Source organism: Aquila chrysaetos, chromosome 11, assembly GCF_900496995.4.
Source record: "Aquila chrysaetos chrysaetos chromosome 11, bAquChr1.4, whole genome shotgun sequence".
Classification (NCBI taxonomy): domain Eukaryota; kingdom Metazoa; phylum Chordata; class Aves; order Accipitriformes; family Accipitridae; genus Aquila; species Aquila chrysaetos.
Window position 1 is genome coordinate 28339672 of NC_044014.1, and position 27752 is coordinate 28367423.

General features: G+C 40.2%; 1 protein-coding gene across 3 annotated transcripts; it reads left to right on the top strand.

The window, feature by feature from the left end:
• On the top strand, positions 1-27611 carry ANXA11 (annexin A11). 3 transcript variants are annotated; one of them, XM_041127324.1, is made up of 15 exons: positions 1-171; positions 11941-12001; positions 13187-13299; positions 14650-15027; positions 15553-15640; positions 16022-16116; positions 16552-16665; positions 17812-17902; positions 18025-18104; positions 18245-18301; positions 19209-19302; positions 20080-20175; positions 22812-22870; positions 23494-23616; positions 26855-27611. In XM_041127324.1, the coding sequence occupies exons 2-15, from the start codon at positions 11950-11952 to the stop codon at positions 26912-26914; spliced, it is 1500 nt and encodes a 499-aa protein (XP_040983258.1). In that variant the 5' UTR covers positions 1-171; positions 11941-11949; the 3' UTR covers positions 26915-27611. The 3 variants fall into 3 exon arrangements, with proteins under 3 accessions (XP_040983258.1, XP_040983259.1, XP_040983257.1); XM_041127323.1 differs by lacking the exon at positions 1-171 and adding an exon at positions 898-994; XM_041127325.1 differs by lacking the exons at positions 1-171; positions 14650-15027 and adding an exon at positions 895-994.
• The last annotated feature ends 141 nt before the right edge of the window (positions 27612-27752 follow it).

Consider the following 27752-nt stretch of genomic DNA (forward strand, 5'->3'; position numbering starts at 1 on the left):
CCGTTTCCCCGCCCCCGGCCCTCCCTCGCACGGCGGCCGGCGGCGGGGCGGGCGGAAGAAGCCGCGGCCGCAGCGGTTCCTCCTCCTCCCTCCTCCTCCTGCGCTCCCGCCGCCACCGCCTCGCAGCGCTACCGAGCCGTCAGGAGGCCCGGCGGCTGCCGAGGACCCGCGGTAGGAGCGACCGACGGGCCGGGGCCGGGCCGGGGGAAGAGGGGCGAGTGGCACCCAGTGGCGCGGGGCTGCGGGCCGGGCCGGTGTCCCCGGGGTGACGGGGGAGCCGGCGTCCGCCCGGAGGGGCGGCAGCAGCCGTGGCGCACTCGGGGTGACAGAGAGCGGCCCCGGGGGCTGGCGTCCGGGGAGGTCGGGGCCCGCGGCAGCTCCGCGGTTCGTAGAAAGCTGCTCTTGCTCCGTAGGCAAATGAGGTGGTTTCACAGGAAAATGAGTGTTTTGCTCTCGCAGTTGCAGTTCGGTGTTTTGCTTGCTTATCTTGAGCTTGTGATTTTGATGCGTATGGTTAATAAGAGGAAGAAGCCTAAGATGGTAGTCTTGTCAGAGCCGTTACACAATGCTTTTTTTTTACCAAACATCCCGTTCTACAAAGTGCTTGTAATGTGCTTTACTTTTTCTTACGCTGCACGTACTTAAAAGTGTCTTAAAACAGAAACTCTTAAACTTTTGCTATACCTTGTGTAAGACAGAAAACGTGTCTAACTATACGTAAGACAGAAAACAGCATAAACATCTCAATATTCAGAAAAGCAGTTTTCTTCCCTGTTCCCATCCTGTTTCTGGAGAAGGGAGGCTGGGCAGCGGGGAGTATCTTCTTGGGATGTTTTTAGCTCGTTTATCAAATTAATGGTAGTTCCTGGAAGCCTCCTCCTGGTAAGGAGGAAGGGTTGAGGGAGAGATCTTCTGAAGGGAGCGGCAGAAGCATGGAGAGCAGCTCAGCCAGAAATGGGGACAGATGCATTGGAGCAGAAGGACTGAGGTGGAGGTGTGGAGAGAAGAGTTACAAGAGGGAAAAGTGGTGGTGCAATGTGTTTTGATGAAGGAGCTAATTAGTAGGTTTTTCTGCATCTAAAAACCTGGCTGCTGTAGGAGGTGAGGGGGTTCATTCCCTGACACCCCCCTGCCCCAGCACACGGTATTTTCTGTTGAGTGAGTCAGTGCTCTACTGGTGCACAGTAACATCAGAAACGGTACAAAACCAGTGCTAGTGTATGGCTGCTATAAAGCTTGAGTGCGTGAATGCTTTCCCCAAATGCTTGGCTATTTCTCTAACTTCCTGGTTTTAGAGCTGCTGTAAGAGTCATGTGGACCACTCTCCTCCCACTGATGAAGCAGATAACTTGCACTGGGCATTGCTTCCAGTTTTGCCTGTGGCCCAGTCCCCGCTGCATTTCTGCTGAATTTCTTCTTCCTGAAAGTGCCTCTGTAGCTACTCTTGTGACTTCTTTCCACCCACCGCGCCCCCAAAGCATCGTATATAATACGGTATACCATATATAATACAGATTCAGGAAGAGTTTGAAGGGCCCGATGATTTTATGTCTATGTCAACAACAGTATTTATGTGCCTTTCTGTTGCCTGACCTCAGTATGAGGTTAAGAGCCAAAACGTCTCTGTGAATCTGGACTTAAAATTTCTGGAGTAGTCATCACACTCATTGCTACACTATGTCACTTCTTTAGCTTGTTCTCTATAGTCCCCAGAAGTTTTGAATTGCCAGACTGGAAATTCTGTGAAATGTCAAAAGTAACTAAAAGATATAGGAAGACCATAGTGTGATGGAGCTATTTTATGGAGGTATTTATGTAGTCAGTATATTAAAGAAAAAAAATATTGTAAAGACTGTAGTGTTAGATAACAACTTAAAACACATAATCCAATCTACTACAGAAAGTCAAGCCAAGCGGTCTTTCTGGTTTGAAGGCCACAGGAGATGCTGTTTCCTAGATGTCTAGCAAGTTTCAGAAGATGGAGTGTCTAGAGGGTCTGTTCAATAATGTTACGTTAATCAGAGCTAAGATAGAGCCTATCTTAGTTCTGTGGTAGCGATCTAGGGATAAAAAAAGGAAGCTATAGTTAAAGCAGAGATGTAATTAAAAAGAGCAGATGGTTTAATGGCAGCTACAGAAATAGTAGGGCTTTTTAAGAACTTGAAAGTTTAATTTATATTTAGCCAAGGCTCTGTGTAATCGTCCATAGAAACTTCTCTGTCAGCTTCAAATTGCAGTTAGAGGCTGCCCTTGAATTAAGTATACAACTGAGTAACAGCACCAACGTAATTTCTTTTATTTCATGCTTTTATGTCTGCTACCTTGAAACATGTTCCTTACTGGATATATTATAAAATTGTATTATAGAAACTATTGGAAATAAGGGTGGAGACTTGTCAGCTGTATGTAGTGACTTTTGTTTTGGTTTGCTTTCAAAGAAAGTAGCAAAAGCCTTTTTTAAAAAAAAAAGAAAAAGAAAAGGCTGCACGTTTATGCTCCTGTGAGCAACACTTTCACACATTTGAAAACTGAGTTGTTGTCATGCACCGAGGCTGAGGTGGTCCCTTTGGTTTTGCTGTTGCCAGTTTACTTGAAAACAGGTGTGTTTGATGTAAATGCTGAACTTCCTTCAGGCAGTTCCCCAAGCTGGGGAGAATGTGGTGCAGTACTGCAAGTGGTAGATAAGTAAGCAAAAGGGCAGCAGCAGGTATTTACAGTTTATTACTTCTATTGTTGCTTCATGTTTGTTCCAGATTTTATCAGAGCTCACTACAAAATCTTGATAGGAGGTTAGATCCTGGCTGGGACAAGCTTCAAGTCAGTTACGGGTCAGAGTGGGACTTGCTGGTGTCCTTCTAAGAGACAATTTTACTACGTGCTTGTGATGAGCAGGCAGCCAATCCTGCCTATGCTTAGCAGCTCATTTTTTGTATGTATGTGTGAAATTGTATTCATACTATTCAGCTGTCACAGATGCTGAGTGTGGACCAGTACTAACCATTAGATTGTAAGGACTTAGACTGAGTAGACTTCATGGTTTTTTTTAAAAAAACAAACACAGCCCCACACAGTCCTGCTACCTGGCTGTTGCCTGTGCAGTGCAGAGCGTCACTGTGCTGTCCGATTGGTAGCAACATTCTTTTCTAAGATATACAAAGAAATGGAAAGAAGTCCTTCTCAGACATTGCTTCCTTTTTTTCCTTACGTGGTGTCTGTTTGAGAGAGAAGATGCTGTCTTACTTGGTAATAGGGAAGGTTAAAAGGTTTTTTTTTTACTACAAAGCATGGGCGGTTATTTTCTGAGGGCACTGGGAAAGTGTCACCAGTAGGTCGCTCTGTTCTAGCTTTAGCTCAGCTGTTGTCTTAAGGAAGCACTAGACTTAACAGTTTCCTTCCTTCTTTGGAGCCATTAATTAGTATTCATTTCATCATTAGGAGAGGTGGGCCTCTGATTCCAGGCTTTTGGATCCCAGCTTCTTTCTGGCAGGTTTAAGAACTGTCAACTAAATTAATCCCATATTAAAGATTCAAATTAGTTTTAAATCTTCGCAAGGCCTCTGTTTGTGCTAAACTTTACTATAGCCGTTCAGTGAATATGCATGCAAAGCGATACTAGCTGTGATTAATTTATACATCTAATTCACTTTCCCAAAGACCTCTCGCTTGGGTAAAAAAGCATGTTAGATTTCTGACTTTGGCCTAGCAAGTTGCTCTAAATTAGGTGCTTAAGTTGCCTAAAGCAGATGGTGTGAATATCCCTTTTATTGTTGCTAGAGAGAACAACTTTAAGTTTGGAAAATTGCACTCATTCTGTAAACATTGTGCCTATCTATAGTCCAAATAACTGGTTATTGGCTGCACTTGACAGTGTTTTGAAAATACTCAAGTTTTCCATTAGCTAGGAGACTAAATGTATCTTACAAATGTTACACTTCAGGGGGAGAAACACTTCTTTTTCAGTAATAAGCTTTAAGGGTTAAAGTTTGCTGATCCCGTGCACAGACTAGATTTGAAGGCCGTAGTCTTGCTTTCTTTTAACTTCCCTTGTTTATGGTTGTTGTGAAATACCTGGCTTTCTAGTTTGCTATGCAAAATTGTTTTTTTCTTGAATAAGTCAATTCCTGGAATGAATTAATCAATCAGCTGAAAATCAGTAATTCTTTATAGTCAGGAATGAACGAAGCACATCCATTTGCTCACTGACAAGTAATAATCTTCCTAGCATTGCTGTGTGTGTAAGCCCTTCACTGTCTAGAAAGCATGAAAGCTGTCCCCTTTAAGAAAAAGTTCATGTATTTGCACACTCATATTTACCTGTCTTTTAGCTGGGGAGTCCCAAGGCTGTCAGCCAGGTGCAGAGCACAGAGGTTTTGTGTGCAGCGTAGGGTACGTCCATACAGCTTTTAACTAAGGTCCCATGCAGGTCCTGTAAGTGTGCCTTTGTGGAGTTGTCACTTGAACAGCTTGGTGTTATTTGGCTGCTTCTGCAGCCCGAACAATGTAAATGTAAGAAGTACTGACAGTGGCCCTAATGGAAAGCTTTCGTTGTCCTTTTGTTTCTGGTGCCTCGCAGGGCTGGGGAGGGCTGGAGCCCTCTGCTTTTGCAGCGGGACCACTCCCTGGCTCTGCACTTCAGGCCCGGGCACAGCAGCTAATTAAAAATCGGTGGTGTAAAATGAACAATTAGGTGTTTTTCTAGTAACCGTTTTAGGGTACTGAATGTTACACTATTGCTTTAGTTCTGTAGGATTTCCCACACAGAGTGTACTTTGTGCAATGGAGTAATTGGTATTTACCTAGTCTGACTTGCGCTGATGATGTAAAAATGGGTTCTTGGATGGTAGAACTTAAAATAGATGAGTATAAATCCTTGAGGCATTAGTCAGTTGAGAACATAATTCAGACTATTTATAGCATGACTGTTTTTTGCAACAAATTATTTTATACGACAAGTTATGAGTTTGAAGTAGAACAACCTCGTTCTATTATTTCTTCAAACATCTCATAAACATATTTTGGTATTATTTCTTGCTTGTTGTGTTGTTAGGAAAGTGTCTTTGTGTTTTCATATATGTTTTGACTGTCTGTATTGTAAATACTCCAAAGAGAACATTGCAAGAGTGTGCTACAAAAGGAAGCACTTGGATCAGGGCAGAGTAGGTAGCCAAAGTGAAGCTCCAGGAATTTAACTCACATCTTTGCTGCACATGGATCTTGAGAGTCCATGCAGCTCAGTGAAGTTCTTTGGGTTTTGTTGCCTTGAGTATATATGTAGGGACTGATACGTAAACCCAAAGAGGTCTGTGATATTCCCAGAAAAGTAACAGATACTGACTGAAACCATATGCTGGGGGCAGGATCTTCACAATGATGAAATGCTGCCACTGAGTCATAACTTTATACTACCTTTTTCCCCTCTCCCCTGTTCTCTGCTGTTTGGACCCTTAAGACAAAAGTCCATAAAACCAAGCACAAAAGTATGTGTCTTTCTGTTCAGCCTCTTGTCATCTCTGGTTCAGTGCTGGTGAATGGTGTTACATTGCCATCTCTGGCAGACCTGGTTCTGCTGGCAGCTAGAATATGAGGTTGGCCTACTTGTCCTTTCAAATTTTGACCCTCTGTGAAGGGTGTGGGTCTTGAGTGATCAAGGAGATGTACCAGTGAGAGGAGAGTACGCTCAAGCTGGGATGAGCCTGTCTCATGAAGGAGGCAAGGGGGCTGGTTATGGGAGCTTTTGGTCCCTGTTTGCTGCTGTGGTGTGGCAGATGCTGGTTATTGTTACTAGGAGTTTAAAGAACTTTGTCATGAAGTGGCTGAGTTGCCTGTTAGATCAGAATTATCCTTTCCAGGCTTCTGAGGTCTTAGTGAATGTGGTGTCATTTTTGTTTTGTTTTGTTTTCTCACTAGCCAGTAAAAGCAGGCAATGAAAGGTACTAGTTGTAGGTCAGAGTGAGTCATCTGGGAAATTCCTTGTGGAATAGATGATCTCAGAAGTAACTTAGGTTAGAAGTTATTCTGTGAAATACAAAGTTTGTACTGGTGCAGGTACCATCAAAGAAGTTGTTTCACTATCTTGGAGAATCTTATTTTGGTCATATATTCTCATGCATTTCTCTGTTGTGTGGAGTGTTTCTAACGCTGTTCAAATTACTCTTCAAGTAGTGTTTTAACAGTATAAAATGTTTGAAGTGGGATAATCTATATGTAGTTTTAAATTTAACTTCTTGTTGCTAGAGGTTTGAGAATTGAAGTGTGAATATTCCCACTTTTGTCTAGAATCCGTGACACAATCGCCTCGTGTTAGCATCTCCTGCAGTGGTATGTCTGTAGCATCACAGTTTATGCTTCTGTCAGTGGAAATTATCAGTTAAATGAATGTTCTTATTTAACATTTTTACGGTTGTGGCTTATGGGTCCATCTTCCCATTCAGCTATTCTTTGTTGGACATAGCATCTCTCTTCTGCTCTACCTTACTTGGACTAAGGCTTGTCAGTGCTACCTTTCTGATGCTTCCCCCTGCCCCCCACTTACCCCAGCAGGTCAAAAAATGCTAGATTATCTTCCAATAAAGTATTTCTGTGATAATGATGATGATGATATTGAATTAGAAGGATCATCAAAACTGGCAGTGCTCCTCACTCGTAATACTAGCAAGCAGTTCAAATGGATATTTTGAAAAAGACCCCTTATTTGAATTTCTGTTTTACCATCTATTCAGAGCCGTGGGTTGTTTTTTTCTTTTTTAAAGAAACATCTTTTTATAGGAAATGGATGATGTGTTGGTACTCTTCAAATATACATTTTTGAATGAAGACCAGTGAAGGTTCCTAAAGGCAAACTATGAATGATAAGTTCTGTGTAAGAGAGGTTTCCTGAGTTTTGGCTGGCGTGAACTCAGCTACATTAAGCCCTGTTGGAAGCGGAACCCATTCTACTAAATTAGTTTTTTCCTAGTGAAAGGAACACTAGACAGGGAGTCACATACACAGAAGGCTTAATGGAAAACCAAATTGCAGGGCTTTTTATCTGTTGGGATGAAGAACGTTACACCTCATACAGGAGAGAACAACTTCTATGCTGCAGTGCGTAAGTCAAAGATAAATCTTGCTTAGGCTGGTAAAATAGCAGTTAGCTAGTCTGGTGCTGACTGTGGCTTGTCCTTGTCTTGCAGAAGCACAGTGGTGGATGCCTCAGTTCACTACTGATGAAAATCTACAGCATGCTGTAAGGTGATAAATTCTGTTCTGCTGGTTTCATAATCAGGGATCGGTCTCAAAGCAGGTTTTGTAATTTATAGCTTTAGGCAGCCTTTTGTACTGCAGCCTCTTGTACTACATCCTGGTAATTAACCTGGAGGAGGAGTAAAGGCCAAGGGTTTAACTTTACTCAGTGTTCCCTGGGACACAGGCATAATTAAACAAATTATTTTCAACAAATATAGGTCATGGTCTCTTCATCCTTTTTTGCACTCAAATTATTGGACCTTGGCATAGCTGGACCCTGAACAGCAGCCACTAAATAAATTCCAGGAATGGGTGTGAATGTGCTTGCTGAGCTCATTTCTATTGCACCTTGAAACGGAAGTTTTCTGACAGCCTTAAAATTTTATTCTTTACTTCTGCCATTATTGCGTAATTTGTAGTTTTGTTACAAATAGCTCCAGTTGTAGCCCTTTTCTGCTGTGCTGTGGCTCAGAGGAGCATATGTTCAAGATTCCCATTGAAAGTATGTCACAGATTAATCTCTTGTGAACAAGTCTGTTCCCTCTTAGCTTTGCCAAAGCAGCATGAAAATGCTCAAGAGCCCTAGCTGTTCGTGGCTTGCAATGTGAAGTGAGACAGCGATGTCCACTGCGGGAGTAAAACCGCACATCTTTACTTAGAGTTTTGAGGTGGACCTCCAGGGTGAACACTGGGAACAGGGAGAGGACCTTATCAGTATTTGTTCTGTATTTTCTTCAAGGTACTCCCTCTTTCCGTGTGTGGTTTGGGTGTTTGGATTTTTTTCCTCCTCTTAGGCACTACTTCTTTTATGGCTGAGCAAACACAGACCTTGCCGTTGCTGTGTTGTCCCAGACAGTATTTGTATAGCAGGGTGGACTTCTGCAACTTCTGTACCCTGGCCTATGTCACCACTTTATTGTCAGCAGGCAAGTGCCACTCATCACTAACAGTTTTAGTAAGATGTCGTGGATGTAGCAGAAGAAATTTGGGAAGATGGGCTTAGAAGATGAAATGGAGACAAGGTTGTGGGAATGGTTGGGAAAGTTAACTTAGGGGGCTAAATATTTGCTAAGTTAGAGAAGTGGCCAGCAGAGACTTGATGAAGTATGGAAAAGGTGGTGATGAGGGAAGTTTTTGAATGTGAGTCGGTGTGTTTGTGGATCTAGTTTGCCTGGAATCAAACCAGAGTGGGAGAAGTTCCCCTTGGAAAAGTCCTGGATAAATGCAGTGTTCAAAAGAAGCAAGTGAAACATATATATATATGTATATATATGTATATATATATATATATATATATATATAAACATTTTTTTCAGATTACTAATGAAGTTACCCATTATTTCTTAACCTCAGCTTTAAGTGCTAAAGGCTCTTTTAATATTTTTTCAATTTGAAAGGAACGTTTTACATAGGATTAAAAGCAAGAAAACAACCCTGCTAAGAAAAATGCCTATCCCATTGATCCCCACCCTCTACAACAAAAAAAAAAACCCAAGCCTTTTTGCCTTAAATTTGTACCTAAAGCCTTATTGAAAAGGTATCTTATAATTTTTTTTTTAGTATCCTGTCATTATTGTATTTATGCGTGAAGCTAATAAATAAATAAATAAAAATAATTATGGTTACACATGAAGAAAAAAAATTATTTCGATGCTGTAATAGTAAGCATTATGCGTGCTAAGAATCTGTAGTTGTTGGTTTTTTTGTTTGTTTTTTGAGTGACTTGAGTAATAATTGTTCTTTTTTATTTTAGTACCATGGCTATGTTTTATTATGTAAAGCAAATTACTGATGTATCGAGGCTCTGAAGTGCCAGGCTGCCTTCTCTTGATTTTTTTTTTTTTTTTTTTAAATTTTATTTTCCTGTTCTGTCTCCACTTCCATGCACCCGTACCTGCCCGGAGGCAGCAGTGGAGCAGAGCTGGCAGCGTGGGCAGCGATGGCAGCAGGCTGTGCGGCTCCCCTGCTGCCACGTACGCTGGGGCCTGGCAGCTCCCTCCAGCAATCAAACGCGTCTGTGTGCAGGCTGATTGGAGCACGGCGAAGCACCAGGAGGGAGGAAGCTGCCTGCTCTTTTTCTAGCAGAGGAGGAGAATATGTGTTTTGCTTTCAGCTCTAATCAGAAATGTTGAATTTTTGCTTTTTGGCCTCATGAGCTTTGGGGTGTTTAACAGTCCTTGTATGCATAACAGCAGGCATTGCCTCCAGCAGTTGTGATTCCCTTGGGACAGCAATATCTTCCAAGTGTTCTTTGGATGGGTTTTATAACCATATTTGCATCTACTTTATTAAAGTCTTCGGCTTTATTGAGTTCCGTAAAGTTGCAGTGAAATGTGGTGGCATTTTGAAGGTGTTCAGGCTGGAACACTGTCTCTCTAGAGCTTTGAAAAAGACCCCATGCAGCTGCTGCCATATCTTTATGCTCTTTATTTAGCATCAGTGAATATTCAAAAGTAAAAATCCATTATTTTGCAGAACTACAGGGATGACCATGAGAGACCTATTTCCAAGATTTAGCTTCTAGCATTAAAAAGGGACACAGATAGGAACCAAATCTAAATGTAAGGTATGCCATTGGACACAACTGGAAAAATAAACTTGATCTCCCTGATGACTGCTGTGTGTGGAGGTTGTGCCCCCTTGTGTATATTGCACAGTAATTGTATGCTGGATTTGGTGCTGTAGGTCTTACGCACTGTGTTTTCATATGCAATGAAAAATTACATAGAGCTTAGTCATGTAGAGGAGTGCATGTATAATCAAAAGCTTGTTGTCTTTTCAGCAGCCTTGATATTTAAGTTATTCCAAAAGTCCTAGATAGCACTCTAGTGAAAGATCTCATTGGAAACCAGGGCTGAAGGGAATGTGGGAAATACATTTACCATGCTATCGAGAGCATCTTGTGAGCATCTCATATGATGTACAAATTTCGGTGAGCCTTTACCCTTCAGATATAATCTGGTTACGAACGGTGTCATGTTAGCTAATCTATAGTCTATTCTTACAGTTGAATATGCAGAATTGGACCATGAAGGTTGTAGGTGGCTTTGACTTCCCCAGACCTTTCTTGAGGTTTAAATCTAGCCATTTGTGATTGACAGTTTACTGATTTAAAGCCTGATTCTGTAAAATGCCAGCAAGTTTCCTAGCTGTGTGTCCTGGTTGGTTTCCTCATGTGTGGAGCTCGGTGAATTGTTAACTCTGTTACACCCATTGGAAGAGGAAAAGGGTGTAATGTTGGGGTAATGGTTATACTCCTGGCTGATCCCACTTCATACTTCTGTTTGTAGGGGGGGATGGAGAATGAACAAACGGCACAAATGGAAGGGCAGGAGTTAAATTTGCATACACAGAAATAGTTTTTTTCCAGTTAAAGGCATCCCATATAGATTTACTGGTAAACATGCTTTTTCTAATGCTGAGAAACTGTGTTCACTTACTTGTTGAGTCTGTTGGAAACTTTACACACTGGAGTAAACGTAAGGTAGGGTTATAACTTTTAGTCTGCTCTGTTTGTTGTAATTTCTGCTAGTTTATTTATTTATTTTTATATTTAGATGAGTACACGCAGCATGAAGTCCAAACAGTTTTTAAATAAATTGAAGATTTCCCAATTGTATTTTCCTTTTTAAAAAAAAAAAAAAAAAGTGTTTTTCCATTCCACTGTTGCTATGCAAAAGAGCCATGCAAACCAGAAAGGGAAGTTAACATGATTATGCAAAACAAAAACAATCCCACAAAAACAGCACCCCCCAAACCCAAACCAAACCCAAACCAAAACTCCACAGCTGAAATCCAAAACACAGCAAAACAAGCCAGATGCAAAAGGCAGTGCTTTAGGGGAAAGAAAGGCAAGGGATACTGTTTGCACAGCAGTTTAAAAATAGACTAGGGATTGTCACTAAAAATAACCTTGAAAAAGTTAACACTGATTGTGGATGTTTTCTTCATCTGCAACAAGCTCCTTGAGTTACTTTTATCATTATTTCTGGTAGTTTTTCTGTTTAAAATAAGGCTTTCTGTATTCTGGAAAATGATTGTTGTTTTGTCCTTCATTTAGCTGTCCATCCTTTTTGACCTCCCCTTCTGTTTTGGACAGCTAATGACTTTGTCCACTTCTGTGCTGACAGAGGCACTATCAACTTTGAGAGATCCAGTTTGTTCTAGTGATCTTATCCTCTCAGTAAACCCCTCATTTTTTATGGTGATGCTGTAGGGATGAAGTGTATCCCTTCTGCTTCTTACTCTGACCTTACGCTTTTGCAGACGTTGGCGTTTAAATGCCTTCTAACACTTCTCATACAATTACTCACTTGGAAGATGTAGCTTGTTTGTCAGAAGATTTTCTACTCTTGATTAATAAGACTGTTCTGTATAGGTTGCAAACTTCTGGAGACTTTAATAGCACAATAAAGTAAGCATTTTCAAGTAATACATCCTTAACATAATAGACAAAGTGAGCAGTAAGTAGTAACTGAAATGAGTAAGAAAAAATAGACTGAGGAGTGACTGTACAACTGTTTAGATAGTCTGAACGTGTTTATTGGTCCAGCAAAAGGAAATGGTAAGAAGTTTCCCAGGGAAAAGCCTGGGTGACTTGTGCAGTTTATGTCTAAATTTTGGTAACTGACTACTGCAAACATGTTGCCTGTTAATTTTATGTGGTGTAATTAGTGAAGCATTACAGAAAATGACTGTATCACACATACTTTTCAGATCTTTGCGATGAGCTACCCTGGCTATCCCCCAGCGGGTGGATATCCACCAACAGCCCCAGGTAAGTTGTTTAGGTGAAGTAAACATTAAATGGCAGTGGTGGTCCTATCTGGAGTGGAACGGTGGCATGGGGGAAGAACAAGACTGCGCAGCGTTTTCGTGACTCACTGAAGCTTCCTGTGCTCTCTTGTTAAGTCCTATTTTATCTTGGCTGGGGATTCTGATTTATATAATATGGGTACTCTACCATGTGCTCATATAAGGTCCGTTTTCATTCACCTCAAATGAAGCACACAGCACTAGGAGATGGTCATAATTTGACCTAAATTAATAAATGTCAAGGAACAGTGTCCTGTCAGTACTGAGTCTTGAACGCAGCTGGTGAGAAAAATGAGTACGGGGAGAAATCAGTCACACAATTTAAAACCATATCCCACAAAAAATTAGGGCTTTAATTATGACATTATCCCTAATTCACTGTTTTTAGGCAGATGGTTGTATATAGAAGGGAGACGGCTGTTAAAAAGGATATAAATTATAATAATACAATGCTGATGAAATATGTAACTACTGTTTGGTATCAGGCTGAACTTTATAGTTGTTAGTAATGAACTTTACATTTGTTAGTATTGTTGGTAGAAAGAAAGAACTGGAGTCACAGGGGTATGGTGAAATGTGGAGTTAGGCAAGCTAACTCGGGAAGTGGAAGCAGTGTACAGTGAGAAGCCAAACTAGCCTGGGAGGATAAATCCTATTTCTCAGCACAATATTCTGGCTTGCTTAGACTGCTATGCAGACAAGACTGTACTGCTGTGCGCAGCCAAGTTTTGTGACTTGGGTAGCTGTGAATGTACTGTGTCATGCTCTGTAGACATCTCTCAAATTAGCAGCCTAAAAGGAATTAATAATATCTTCCTACTGGAATACCCAGACAACTTTGTAGTTTAAGAGAAACTACTCTGTAGGCAAAATACAGTGTTTACAATATTAACTCTTGAGTGTTAACCTTCAAATATGTTTAGAGTTGTTTTAAATGAGAACTTATAGATTCAATGATAACAAACGTGATTAGAAATATCCAGTGAGGGTTCTCTTTATATCATAATTGCACTGCTACTCTGCACCTCTTCCGTTGATTTTCCTTCTCCCAAACTGCTAGTGTTGAACAGACATTACATTAGAAACATAAGTAGTAAGTTTAAAAAGGTGTAGTGCCTTGTTTCAGCACAGCTGTGTTTGATTTCAGGTAGCAGTCCTTGGGGTGGTGCTGCCTATCCACCTTCAAATCCACCTCCAATTGGTCTAGAAAACGTGGCTGGCTACGCCAATCAGTTCAATCCCAACTACATGGCTGGAATGGTGAGTTTGCTTTCATTTAATGTGTTTTACTGTGACTTCCTTAAGTGCAAAGATGTGTTTCTGGCATTGCCACTGAGAAATTCATCGCTTGAGTTCTGTGCCTTTATGTCTAGTCTGTTTAGGTGTTGAACATTCAATATCTATTGAAGAAAATGGTTACTGCAAGCTATTCCTTACTTTAGGAAAGCAGACCACTAGTTAAATGTTGATTTAAGAGCCTAACTTCGAAAGTCATGGACATAAAATTAATATAACTTGGCTTCTGCTGTGCGGAGGAATAGGGGAGCAGACTATTAACACCGAGTGTCCACTGTTAATATATTCACATTGGCAAACACAGTCCAGATTTTGCCTATTACCTGGATTATGGCCAGTCTGAATAAGGAACAAGGCTGTGCAATTTGAGGAATCAATGACTCATTCCTGAAAAGAATATGGGATCAGCTGTCTCTTGATGTTTAACTGATGTTTAACAGATGGCAGATGTTTCCAGTGTGACTTTTTTTTTTTTTTTTTTGCATAGAGTAGAAGTGAGTGACACTTCTGACAACGTAGTCTTCAGAAATCTGTTATGCTGCATAACGAATGCACAGTTTGTAGGAAGACATTTGCATTACAGATGCCTTTCTGAGGCAATGATTAAATGAAGTGATTTGGCAGCCAGCAGTCAAAATGAGCAACGAACTATCTAGGGTGCACGTACCAATATCCACAGCAACTAGCTTCTGAGAACACTGCAATCATCAAATGTCAGCTCTTCTGGTTCCTCTGTAGAAGAGGGTCCAAGTGTCTCATGTGGGAAGATGATACTGCATGTGGAGTGGAGTATCTTTGTGGCAGTTTCTGCAGATGTCTTTCCAAATGTAGTCCAGGAACTCTTGCTAGTTGTAAACTACTAGTGCATCTAGTGCATTGTAGAACAGCCAGAGGTTGCTCATAGTAAATCCCTGTACTCAAATAATGCTGTGGTCATGTAAGGCAGCCATGGACAGAGAAGTCTGTTTATGTTGCTGGGATTAATTGGCATAAGTTTTTAGAATAAGAGGTGTGTGGCTATTGGCACTCTTCCATATGAGTGGTGTGTAATGCTGGATGCAGTGGCAGGTATGTGTCTGTTGGTTCTGCTTCTTGATGTATGGCAGTTGATTACAGTAGAGCAAGAGTCAACTGAATACAGGTTTTCTTCCATCTTGCTCGCTAGTAAGACATGATTATTGTAAAGGTCTTTTGCGAATGCAGAACTACCTATCTGTGTTGGTGGGGAGGAAGGTTGCATTGTATTAAGCACATCAATGAAACTCAACCGTTTGTACACCTTCCCATCTCTTGCTTTATTGGCTGTCATTGCAGGCATCTAACCTGGCAGGGACCTTTGGAGGGACAAACGTACCACAAGGCATATATCCTTCAACACCTGGGGGTTATCCCCCAGTCCCTCCAGGTGGCTTTGGGCAACCTCCATCAGGACAACAGCCCTCTTACGGAGGGTATCCTCCACCTGGAGGAAATCCGCCATCAGGAATGCCACCTTACCCAGGATACCCAGGTGGCACTGTGCCAGGCCAGCCCACACCACCACCTGGTCAGCAGTCTGTGGGCTATCCAGGACAACCACCAGCAACTTACCCAGGGCAGCAGCCCATGCCAAATTATCCACCAGGCCCAGCCGTGAATCCTTCTATGCCCTCTTACCCAGGAGCTGCAGGGCCTACAGTCTCTCCTGTAACAGTAAGACCATTCAGTGCTTTTGTTTTGAGATGTGACCATGTATATGTTTCTCTACATTTTTGTTGTGTATGTAAGTGTAAACCAACCCTAAAATTGAAAAAAAAGTCATGAAAAGAAGTTTGGCTGAAGAGATAGATGGATGCTTTCCAAATGCAAGCAATATAGGCTCATATGGCTTGAAACAAATGCTGTTTTACCACATTATTCAAGAGTTGACGTGAATTCAAATTTAATGAAATTTGCCTTTCTTAACTTAACAAAGTACTGCCAGTTGTATATATAGTCTCATCAAACTGTAATTAATTGGACAGCAGTTTTAATATCAGTGAACCTTCTTGACCTTGCATTTTCTCATAATTTGGGTATAGAAATGAACAAATTGTTTAAGGTGGAGTTTTCTTTGAGTTTTCTCTGTTACTTTTCTAACAAAAAGAAAATTGGCATCGGTGGTCATCTTTCCTAAGTAGTAAAACAGAGTCTTTTAGTGATTAACATAATATGCAACTCAACTTGGTCTGATTTTAGCATGGAAGCCGAGGCACAGTCACCGATGCACCAGGATTTGACCCTCTGAGGGATGCAGAAGTCTTAAGGAAGGCCATGAAGGGACTTGGTGAGCAGTCTGTGGATTTACATTTCAGTTAAAAGTAGAATTGCAGCTTTGATTCAGCACTGATCTTTCTCCATTGTTACATGTGTACTGAGTGGGCTACTTCACATGTGGTTGTCCTTGGTTATCAGAAGAATTATTGGAGTTCATGTAGGCACAAACAACATCCTGAGTTTAGTATTTGGTTTGGGGGTTGGTGTTTTTTATGATTGGGAGGTAGAGCTTGAAGTTCTGTGGTTGTACACAAGAGGAGATACTGCAGATGAATTAAAGGCATACGTGTCCTTCGGTTGGGCTTAGGAGAGATAGGATCAAATCGAAACAGAAAGCTGAGTCCTCACATGACACTCATGCTCATTCTGTGGTGTCTGTGTGCATGTACAGGAACTGATGAGCAGGCTATTATCGATTGTCTTGGAAGTCGTTCAAACAAGCAACGCCAGCAGATCATCCTGTCCTTCAAAACTGCTTATGGAAAGGTAAATACGTCATGAGAACAGAAGGAAGAAGAAAGTGACTTCACTGGAAGTCAGAAGGCAGTGTTTGGAAAAAAAGATTGGAAGTTGCTTAAGGGGAAGATGGTTCACAAGTCATAACCTGTTTAAGGTTCTGCTTTTACCCACTCTTGACTTTTTCATACAGTGTTTCAGATGAAACATATAAAGCAGTTTCTCTGCTAGATGATTACTTTGACTGGTCTGTGCAGTCTATTTAATTGGACCTTAACTACCTAGATGTACATGTTACAATTACGCTGGATTTAGTGTTGTTAAGTGGAACTTCAGAGCTTTACTTTGAAGATATATTATTGATGCTTATGCATAAAGAATTCTAATTAAACTCCACAATTTTGGGGCTTACATTTGTCAGTTTAGGTCTTTATGATTTTTCTCCTTGTTTTTACTTCTCCTTAGGATTTGATCAAGGATCTCAAGTCTGAGCTATCAGGTAACTTTGAGAGGACAATCTTAGCAATGATGAAGACACCTGTCATGTTTGATGCTTATGAAATCAAGGAAGCTATAAAGGTTTGTGTAGGAGATACAAATTTATAAGATAGAGGAAGTATTTGAGCTGATAAAATCTTTGGTAGTAATTTAAAAGCTTGAACTTACATTGCCTCCTCTCCATCCAGATATTCAACCCACTGTTTGACTGATCTGTACTGTTTCGTGGAGGTATATGATAGTATAATTGTGAAATGTTATACCCATAGGTTAAAGATAAAGACTATTTAATAGGTTTGTGTTGTAACAAAAATGTATTTATAAATAAATACACAAAAAAAGGCAGAAACTGCGTTCTAACAGTCTCTGCAGTTCATTTATTACATAGCCTGGAGCAAGCCACTGAAGCGGCTCTCTTCTAAGCCAGCTACTGCATGGCGTGCCTTTGTTTCTGGGTTTTTGCTTTGAGCTGTGATGGAACTGATGATAATACAGCTCAACTTAGAGTTTCAAGTGACTTTACAGTGAGTGCTCAAGAATAGTTCCGAAAACTAGGTTCATAAAGATTTTGAGCAGGGTGTGCCTTCTATTTATCTTTTCCCCCACCTCAAAAGCCTATTTTCCTAGCCCTTGCTGAACCTTTTCTAAAATATTATGGAAGTATTAAGTACTTTCTCCTTAAAGCAATCAGAATATTTTATAAACATTTAGGTTTTTAAAATAAAAACAGGTCAAACATTTGTATGTCAAGACAATGTTTAAATGACAGTGAAATAAAATATTTCCATTACTGAATCAGTACGTATATTTACATGTTCTTTGGCCACAATTTTAAAGTACCTAGGAGGATGAAATAATATTAGCTGTATTGTAATTGCAACTGCTATCTATAAGTTAGTGAAAGTTACCCATTAGAATTAACAAATTCATCTTTAATGGTAGAAAAAATTGATTCTTAAAATGCCTAAAATCTGGTGTGAATTATGACTTTTAAAATGAAATTTTGTTTTCATAATTATTTTAATTATCTGTTCAGTTTGTATCTTTAATACATATCTGTGTCTTGGAAACATGTTATAAGTAGCATTTAAACTACTTGCTTTGACTTCTATAAGATTATATTCTGAATTGTATTTTGTTGTATAATTTTATTACATTTCTTTATACTAGGTTGTAGAAGTAAGATGAGAATCTGAAGAGTGTGTTTTCTCTTATGCTTTGTTTTAGGGTGTTGGCACAGATGAAAATTGTCTCATTGAAATCTTAGCTTCTCGCAGTAATGAGCATATTCAGGAACTCAACAGAGTCTATAAAGCAGGTTAGATTTGTTACAGTTCCATCAAAATTTTCTTCCTTTTCTTCCTTAATCACTGACTGACAATATGAATTTAGGAAATGAACAGGGGTGTGTGATGTTTCACGACTGTGTGTCTCTTCCAGAATTTAAGAAAACTCTGGAGGAAGCAATAAAAAGTGACACATCTGGACACTTTCAGAGGCTTTTAATTTCACTTTCTCAGGTACTTGCATGCCAGGGTTTTAGATTTTGGGGTTTTTGTGTGTGTTTGTAGGTTTTGTTTTGTTTTGGTTTTTTTTTTAAAAAAAAAAAAAAAAAAAAAAGCCCCACCAGTAACACTTTTGTATCTTCAACTTCTTTCAGGGAAACAGAGATGAAAGTACAAGTGTTGACATGTCTCTTGTCCAAAAAGATGTGCAGGTCAGTAAAAATTCTTCATAATTTCTAAGTCTAGTCAACTCAATACACTGAAATTTGACTGTGTGGTTTCTGCTTACTCTTAGTTTTGGACACCTTGTGACTTCTGATGTAGTGCTTATGTTTCAGTGTTTGGAAGTGATATGAAAAGCCCTGACAGAGCACTGGAGCCATGTAGCTCCATTACAGAGATGAAGCTCTTGGGAATAGAGTCCATAGGGGTTTTTTATTTCTCATTCTGTCAGCTCTCTGGCTTTTCCGGGTGCTGGGTGACTCCATTGTGCTGGTTATGGAGGGAATGGTCCAAGGAGATTTGTGGTGATGCGTGTGTGGATTAAATTTTAATCTATTCAACACTTGCATTAGCCTTTGCCTGTTATTTAAGGAACTCTGGATTTTTACAGCAAATAAGGTAGTTGGACCTAGTAACTCTTGCCCCGTTACTTTTTTTTTGTGCGTTCCACTTCACCACGTAGCAAAGAGAAAACCCTGGATCGTTTCAGCGCACTACTGTCATATAAATAGTAATGTAAGTAGCTTTCTACATAGTATGCCTTAGCCAAAAGACAAGAACATCACAGAACATACCTAGAGGTGTAGACTATAAGCTAGATGTAAGCCCTGTTACGAAGAACAATTTTCAGGTACTTTTTAAACAGTTTTTTCCTCTTTAGTAATCTGGAGCTCTTGTGTTTGAGCACTTATGCCTCAATAAGCTAGGAAGACTGCAAGCATAGCATATTGTAGGAAGGTTAGAACTAGTTGCTATTTATTGCTTGCTTCTGTTTCCCAGCAGTACACAGGCTAAGTATAAAAGGAGGGGAGGCTGTAAGGAAGCAGTTTTGTAACTCAGCTTTTCAGCCTGACTGCTTTTCTGAGTAATGAAGTGTGAATTCCCTTCTGTGTTTAGGAGCTATATGCAGCTGGAGAGAACCGTCTAGGAACTGATGAATCCAAATTCAATGCCATTCTGTGTGCAAGAAGCAGGGCCCACCTCAGAGCAGGTAATGGTGTCCTCTACATAGACAGTAACTTCATTCTGTTGTGTGTAATGATAAAAATGATAATATATGTAATGATAAAAACAAACAACACTGCTCTGTACCTGAATTTCCCCCATCTGTAAAATGAATGTGATGATACCTCAATGAAAAGCAGGGTGAATTCTGCTGAGGGAAAGGGTACACAAGAACTGCACATTATGACCATCTTAAATATCAGAGCAGGTAGTGGACATACTTGTTCAAATGTTTCTCTGATAAAAGAATCAAAAAACTGGAATTGTTTCAATTTTGCATGCTTGTGTGTGCACAAGACACTTGAAATCCTTCCCTTCCCCTTTTACATGCTGGTGATTAGGTGTTCTACCAGTGGTGGAAATGTTTTAGTAACTACATAGAACTTTTGAAATGTGCTACATATTGAGGCACTTAATGGAGAGAAAAGAGATGGGGGTGTATGTGAGAACCTTAATGTTTTCGTCTTAATTTTATTGACACAAAGCTTTCCTAGAAGAATTTTCACTGTTTCCCTTACACTGGTTTCTTTGTCTAGCCCTTTAAAAATATGGATAGAACTAGACAAGCTAGAAGGAGCATGATGACATGTCAGTGGAACAATGTGGTTGATAACATAGTATTAGTCTTTGAGATGTTAAAAGTTCTGTAAGTATACTGTAGTATCAAGTTCAGAAGTGCGATTGAAATGAAGCCATCCAGCATGCACCAGTACCACCTCTTTTTGTGAGGCCGACTCCTGAAATCTTTCTCTTCCATCAACAGTCTTCAGCGAGTACCAGAGGATGTGTAATCGGGACATTGAAAAAAGCATATGTCGTGAAATGTCTGGAGACCTGGAAAAGGGCATGCTGGCAGTAGGTATGTGTCATCTTAGCAAGTTCATTCCTGGTATTCCACTACAACTGCCTGAGATGGTGGCGTCTGTGACTCCAGCTAAGGATGATGTTCTTAGTAATAATTCCAGTTTTCTGCTTTTTACATTGAGCTTTCTCTGAAGTCACTTGTGGTTACTAAAGCAGGGCACTTAATTTACCTTAAACTGACAGATGAAGCTTTTGCTTCAGGCAGCTGCAGAATTTAAATGTCACATGTTAAAGTGGGGAGAGAATTATTAACTGTACTTGGCATTGTTTTAAGAAGTGATGAGAACTTGTACCAACCGCTGAGTCAGTGAGAATGGAGTATTTGGGACAGCTTTGGAAATCAAGCAAAATATAGGCATTAACCCTCCAATTAGTTACCTCTATCTCTTTTTAGTAGAAAGAAAACTTAAATTTGATTGCAGAGGTTATTTTTCCACATTTCCTGTGGTTACAGCTTTGTTAAATCTTTCTTTTTTAAGTACTTCTGAAGAGTAAAGACTTACCTCAGGTCTACTATTGTCCTTTGGGAGGTAGTCATTAGTTTTCATGAGGTTGGGACAAGGCCTCAAGTTGTTGTGCAGTAGTTTTATTTGGAATGTTTTATTCTACATAAAATTGTGGACCTCTTTCTCTCTCTCTCGTCTTTTGTCTCTTGTCCCTTAGACAAGACTGCTTCTTTACATCTCCATTTCTTTTTCTGTTTATTACTGTGAATTTACTGTGATGCCTAGAGCTGCTGCTTTAAAAGTGTTGTTCTTTGGTTATGAATGTGGTAGTAGCTAGAAAAGTGATGTAACAAAAAAAAAAAAAAAGGGCAAATCCAAAAAAGATCCTACCAAAATAAATAGGAAAAATGTACTTTGCATCATGTGGAAACAAGATGGGAGAGGACATTTGGCTCAATCACAGCAGATTTTTTTCATGATAGTTTCTAACAAAATCCTGCAAAATGGGAATCAATTTTAAAAGCCTCTTTTTGTCACTCCAGTCTTGTGCATGTATGAACTATGTAACTATTGTTCTTGCTCTGCTTGGCCAAGCTGTCACTATCGTGGTCTTTTCATGACCCAAACTGGGTCCAGCTCTGTTGATGTGATACATTTGCAGACCTTTTCCAGGATTCAGAATCTGTCACCTCAAAAAGTATTGTTAGAAAACCAAACTTGGGGAAAAGAAGTATTTCCCAGTGGTTGTAGAAAAAGATTGCCTCGGTGAAGAAACTGTACTGTCAGAGTTTGGAAGTCCTTTGACTTCATGGTGCTTTGCAGTCACTTGACAGGTCTCCATGTAGATACAGATTCAGAATTGGGACTGTAGCTTGCAAACAAGTCAATAGCCTTTTGAGCAAGAATTGTCATTAATATTCACTGAATAACTCCTTCAATAGATTTTGTTTGGGTTTTTTTTTTTATTTATATGTGTATATATGTGTGTATATACACACATATATATCTATGTCTGTCGATGTTAGCATCATTTGTTCTGTAAAACTTATTTTCAGGAAAAAACAGTTTTCTAATTGCAAATATTTAATTTCGCTTTCTTTAAAGCTTTCTGGATTGTACAGCTGGTAACTTACAATAACATCTTCAAACTTCTTAAAAGTGCAAGTGTGTTGTTTAGCTAAATACAGTGATGAATAAACATGCATTTCATTTGTCATTTGTTTTTGAATTGTATATCATTGATAGTTGTGCGTGGTGAACTGCTATCTCTCATCTACATTTTCCTATTCAGAAAAGTACTTTTTCCTATATAGTATGTGTGTTGCTGTGAAATACGTGTTTAGGTTTACCCCTTTTGTTCTGTATTGATTTTATATGATTGCTTTTGATACCTTTTTGTGCTATAAAATATAAGTCAGGTGTGGTTTGTTTTCTGTGTAGTTTGCCACAGTTTGCATGATTGTTCACTTGTAACCAACATAGGATCAATATATAGATTTTAATTCTGATGAGTGATGGAGAATTCTTTCATTATCCTGATTAACATGACAGTAATTTGGTTTAGGTTTTGCTCTTTCAGATTTCTAATAAACTGTGCTAATCAAATATAAAATCCAGTCATTACTACATAAGCATGTCAAGAATTTTTCAGGAGTTCTGGTGAACTTTGTGGCTAAAAAAAAAAGTGTAACTAACTTCAAAATAAGGGTGAGGTTTCTGTCATAGGTGGCTTCCCAACTTGTGTTAGGGTAGCACTTGAATTTTTCATACCTTGCAGATGCATGGCCTAAAAGTTCTTAAATTAGGAAAAAGCCAGGAACACCACTAGCTATGTGTTCCTTCAAGCCTTCTGCCTCCTGCCTATGCCTTCTTTTCCCTTCATAAGCAAGAATCTGGTCATTAAATTTTAAAGATTTGTTATGGCTGCCTCATGCTAGATGGTTTCTAGTGACAGAAAAGTTTGCTTTGAGCCATGAAGTGTAGTAGGTTCTTTAACTTTATTGCAGCTACTGTTTGGATTAAAAATTATTTCAGTGACTAACTGAAGGAGTGGAAGCTGCATTGTATCAAGTGTATGTTTATTTAAAAATTAAGCATGTGACTATCTAGGGTAAGCTCAAAAAATGACTGTGAGTTCTGATTGAGGAGGAATACCTGATTTCTGTGATACTGTTTCTTTTTGCAGTTAAGTGCCTCAAGAACACACCGGCTTTTTTTGCAGAGAGATTACAGAAGGCTATGAAGGTAGGTGCTTGTAACAAGATACATAAACTTATAGTGTGGGTTTAGTGTTTTTTTGGTTTTGGGTTTTTTTTTTTAAAATGCTTGTACAGCTCGTTGGGATGAATTGTTCGGCTGAAGGTATTACGTTTTTGAGTGGGCAGATGACTAACAAAATGCAGTCATTATTATGAAAGGCTGGAAAAATCTAGTTAATTTGATCCACTTAACAAAGAGATGCATACAGCCATACCTGAAACAACAAAAGTCTTCATTTGGTAAAACACAAATATGCTTAAGACTCATTGAAATTGGTATGTTTTTAAGTAGGGATGTCTAGCTGAAGTAAATAAATAGGCAATTAAACTCACCAAACTTTCCTGACTCCCTGTCCCTCTGACACCCCCCCCTTTTTTTTCTCCTAACTGTTCTTGTGCAGAGAAATGACTGTTAGTGTCCTACCAGTAAATTTAATTTATTAAAGGATGATAGGCCAAATTCTGTTCAAGCTTATTGAAGTCAATGCGTTATGCTAGTAAACGGCTGTTTGTGGGGTGATGATTTATTTTATTTTTTTTACTAGTGCTGTATCATCCAGCATTTCCACACATTATTAATACATTATATTGTTGGTTTTTTTGTTTCAGGGAGCGGGAACAAAAGACAGAACTCTGATTCGAATCATGGTATCACGCAGCGAGGTTGACCTGCTGGACATACGTGCAGAATACAAGCGGATGTATGGCAGATCGCTCTATGCAGATATCACTGTAAGACTTGGAGACTTTATGTTCCCTACTGTGACATCCTTTCTGCTAGTAGAACATGGATCCTTAGGCTGAATACCTGTTAGCTGCACTGAGTGTAGCTGGCTGTGTTTGGCTTGCTGCATTTGTCAGGAGAATGGAGGCTGAAGTGCCAGAGAACAGAGAGCACTTGCTTTTGTGTGGGGGCTAGATGAGCTAGAGATGGGCAGGAAGCCAACAGACAAGGAAAGAAAGGGAAACTGGTCCAGAGGGGTTTCAGAGACCTGGTCTTAAATCTGGTCTCTGTCCCAATCTCTGTATGTGATCTTGTAGAAACCATTTGGTCCTCCAACTGAGTAACGATGGTGCTCTACGTCATGTGCGTGTTGAAAGAGTGTAAAGCTCCTAATACACTTTTAAAAGATTGCCTCCTTTTTCTCTTGAAAGTTTGGATTTAGATTTTGGAAATAGACTAAACTTCAGATTCTTTAGCAGTTGTAGCAGTTGATCCACCCTACTACTGATATTAACAGCTGTAGCAACAGTCAAGAGGATGCCTGGCCAATGGGGAGGGTAATAAGAGCTGGAGGAGAGCAAGTGGTGCCCCTTTCATTTACCTTGTAATGAAGGTGCCAAATCTGTTAAGCCCCTACTTACTACTTCTGCTGTTGACGCTGAAGGGCTGCAACTTGGTGGTGTCTGGAAGGAATCCTGCAAAGATAGTGAAGGATAATGTGCACCAAAAAGTCTTGATGTGAGTCTTCTGGCAGCAGCTATATAGTCTTTCTGCCTGTGCACCACAGAGCTTCACCTAGCAGAAGCTTTTTCCCAGTGTGTAGCTCTGGAGTGAAGATGTGCTTCTACTGCAGTAGTTACATGCCCTGTAACCACCAATGTGTGAGTGAAGAGTGGGACATTGGTGGAAAAGCTGTATGTGTCTCTTCCCCCCCCCTTCCCCCCTTCTCTTTTGATCTGGCATTAAAATAATCTTACCGTTCAGAAACAGCAATGGGCCATACCCATTTAATGGGCTGAACTTATTCAACACTTGGTTTCAGTAAATATGGGGCATGCATGTACACAGTTACGTGTATACAAACTCTACTTCTTATTTCTGTAAAAGTAGAACTGGAAATATCCTTGGAAAGAAAGTTCTTAATTCTTCTCTCTCTCTTTTTTTTTTCTTTTTTTTTTTTTTTTTTTTCAAGTGGACAGCAGTTCTTTCCTTTCTGTGCATACATAAACAGGAATGTTTTTGTGGTGGGTTGACCCTGGCTGGATGTCATATGCCCACCAAAGCTGCTCTATCACTCCCCCTCCTCAACTGGACAGGGGATAGAAAATGTAACAAAGGGCTCATGAGTCGAGATAAAGACAGGGAGAGATCACTGAACCAATTACTGTCACGGGCAAAACAGACTCAACTCAGGGAAAATTAACTTAATTTATTGCCAATCAAACCAGAGTAGGGTAATGAGAAATAAAACCAAATCTTGAAACACCTTCCCCCACCCCTCCCTTCTTCTTGGGCACAGCTTCACTCCCAAATTGTCTACCACCCCCCGCCCCCCCCCAGCGGTGCAGGGGGACAGGGAATGGGGGTTGCGGTCAGTTGGACAGTCTCTGCCACTCCATCCTCTTCAGTCGTAGGACTCCTCACGCTCTTCCTCTGCTGCAGTATGGGGTCCCTCCCACGGGAGGCAGTCCTCCACGAACCTCTCCAATGCGAGTCCTTCCCATGGGCTGTAGTTCTTCACAAACTACTCCAGTGTGGGTCCCTTCCACAGGCTGCAGTCCTTCAGGCACAGACTGCTCCAGCGTGGGTCCCCCGTGGGTTCACAAGTCCTGCCAGCAAACCTGCTCCAGCGTGGGCTCTTCAATCCATGGGGCCACAGGTCCTGCCAGGAGCCTGCTCCAGCGCGGGCTTCCCATGGGGTCACAGCTTCCTTCGGGCACCCAGCTGCTCCGGCGTGGGGTCCTCCCCGGGCTGCAGGTGGATATCTGCTCCACCGTGGACCTCCCTGGGCTGCAGGGGCACAGCCTGCCTCACCATGGTCTTCACCACGGGCTGCAGGGGAATCTCTGCTCTGGCGCCTGGAGCATCTCCTCCCCCTCCTTCTTCACTGACCTTGGGGTCTGCAGGGTTGTTTCTCTGGCATCTTCTCACTTTTCTCTTTGGCTGCAGTTTCTGTGCCCCAGCAACTTTTTTCCCTTCTTAAATCTGTTATCCCAGAGGCACTGCCACCATTGCTGATGGACTTGGCCTTGGCCAGCGGCGGGTCCATCTTGAAGCTGGCTGGCATTGGCTCTATTGGATGTTGGGGAAGCTTCTAGCATCTTCTCACAGAAGCCACCCCTGTACTCCTCCTGCTACCAAAACCTTGCCATGCAAACCCAATACAGTTTTATATTTTGTGGGTTGTGCTTTATGCATGCACAGGATTTATCCTGATCTTTGAAGTGTCTCTTTCTTACAATTGTAATAATTTTTATCTGGACAAAACAGTTTTCAGTCATACCTGAAGATGAAGGATGAGATAAATGCACTAACTGAAACTGTTCTGTGAAAAGGATTGGCAAGCCTCATCAACCAAAACTAGTTTATGAGCAGCTCCCAGGGAACGCTTTTTACTCTTAAGAGCAGCAGGCAAAACTTGGCTAGCGGGGCCTTTTGTGATTAATTGCATGTTTGTGTGTGCATCCATACTAACTTTCACTGCCCACAACATGAAAGAGATGTTCTCTAATTGTGGGAAAAAAACCCTTAGATCTTTTGATATCAGGGCATTGGTTTTAATGTTTGAACGTAACAAAGAGTAAACTTTCACTCGCTGCCCCTGGAAAAATATCCGCATTGACTGCAAGGAAAAGGACTTCTGTATTAATTTTTCCATACCTTTTGCTGGAAGATAGCTTTTCAGTGAGGTTTTTTTTTTTTTTTTTTATTGAACCATTCCCAGGTAACTAGTTGAACCTGTATACCACATTCAGTTTGCTAAAGAAATTTATTCTCTATGGACACTTTTGGTTCCAGTCATGGAAGGAGCAGATTTTACTGTGTACTTGTGTTAGAGGGATTTCTAATTAGCAGGCTCTTTAATTTTTTTTTTTTCCCCTTTTTTAAGAGTTTAACACCTGCTTTCTTTCAGCCCTGGTTTCATCTCTTTTGTTTGTTAATGTTGCGTTTAGGATGCTTACACTTCTTTTTCCTCTATTTCAAAGCACAAGTCTTCAACTTTTCTTTTTCTGGGTTTCTTTCCAGGGTGATACTTCAGGAGACTACCGGAAAATCCTACTCAAGTTGTGTGGTGGAAATGACTAAATGGAGCATTGAGCTTTTCTTAAAAAAGCTGCTATGATCATGTTTTTACTTTAAAGCATCTTTTTTTCTCCATAAGTAAATATGTAATGACCTGTTTCTCCTAAAGCAATTGCTTTTTAAAATAATTTTGCTTTTTAAAATAATATTGCATATATCCTCAATTCAAAAATAGCAGGTAATAAATGCCAAAAAAGTATAAATATCAAGCTTACGTGCCATCTGCTCAGGATTCTGTATAATACCCTCAGCAATCCATTAATGACAGGTCATTATTTCTTTTCTGCTTATATTATGCTGGAGTAATATGTTTGTTTTATGGAACAAAAGTCACAGTTGTGTGATTTAAGGTTTTATTTTGTATAAACATTATGTGCCATTTTAATGCAAGTTTTATATATATTGTATGCAGAGTTGGTTCATGCTAGCCTACTCCCTGATATGTGGAGAGAACAGCCTTGAGTTTTTGTGTCTAGTTAAGACTGTTTTGAAGAAGTTTTGTCAAGTTCTGTTTTCTTTTCTTGATTGTTTTTAAGGAAGATGTGTTCCACATTTCATTCTCACTAGGGCAACTGTCACAAGGTAGTAGTAACGTTGACAGTAGTAAAGATTCTATGGTTAATGTTTTAAGGTTTTGGATTGTGCCTTAAATATATGTACGTAGGAAGAGATTATGAAAATAAAGCTGTCTATCTTCTAACTCTTTGCAGACTATGCTTTTTGGTGTTCATGTTGATTTACGTGTGAGTGATCACTCAGTTTATGTAACTTAGTTTTTCCATAGAAGTTCTCTGCTGAATCCACAGAATTATTCAGAAATTGTTGTGTTGACAAGAGCCTG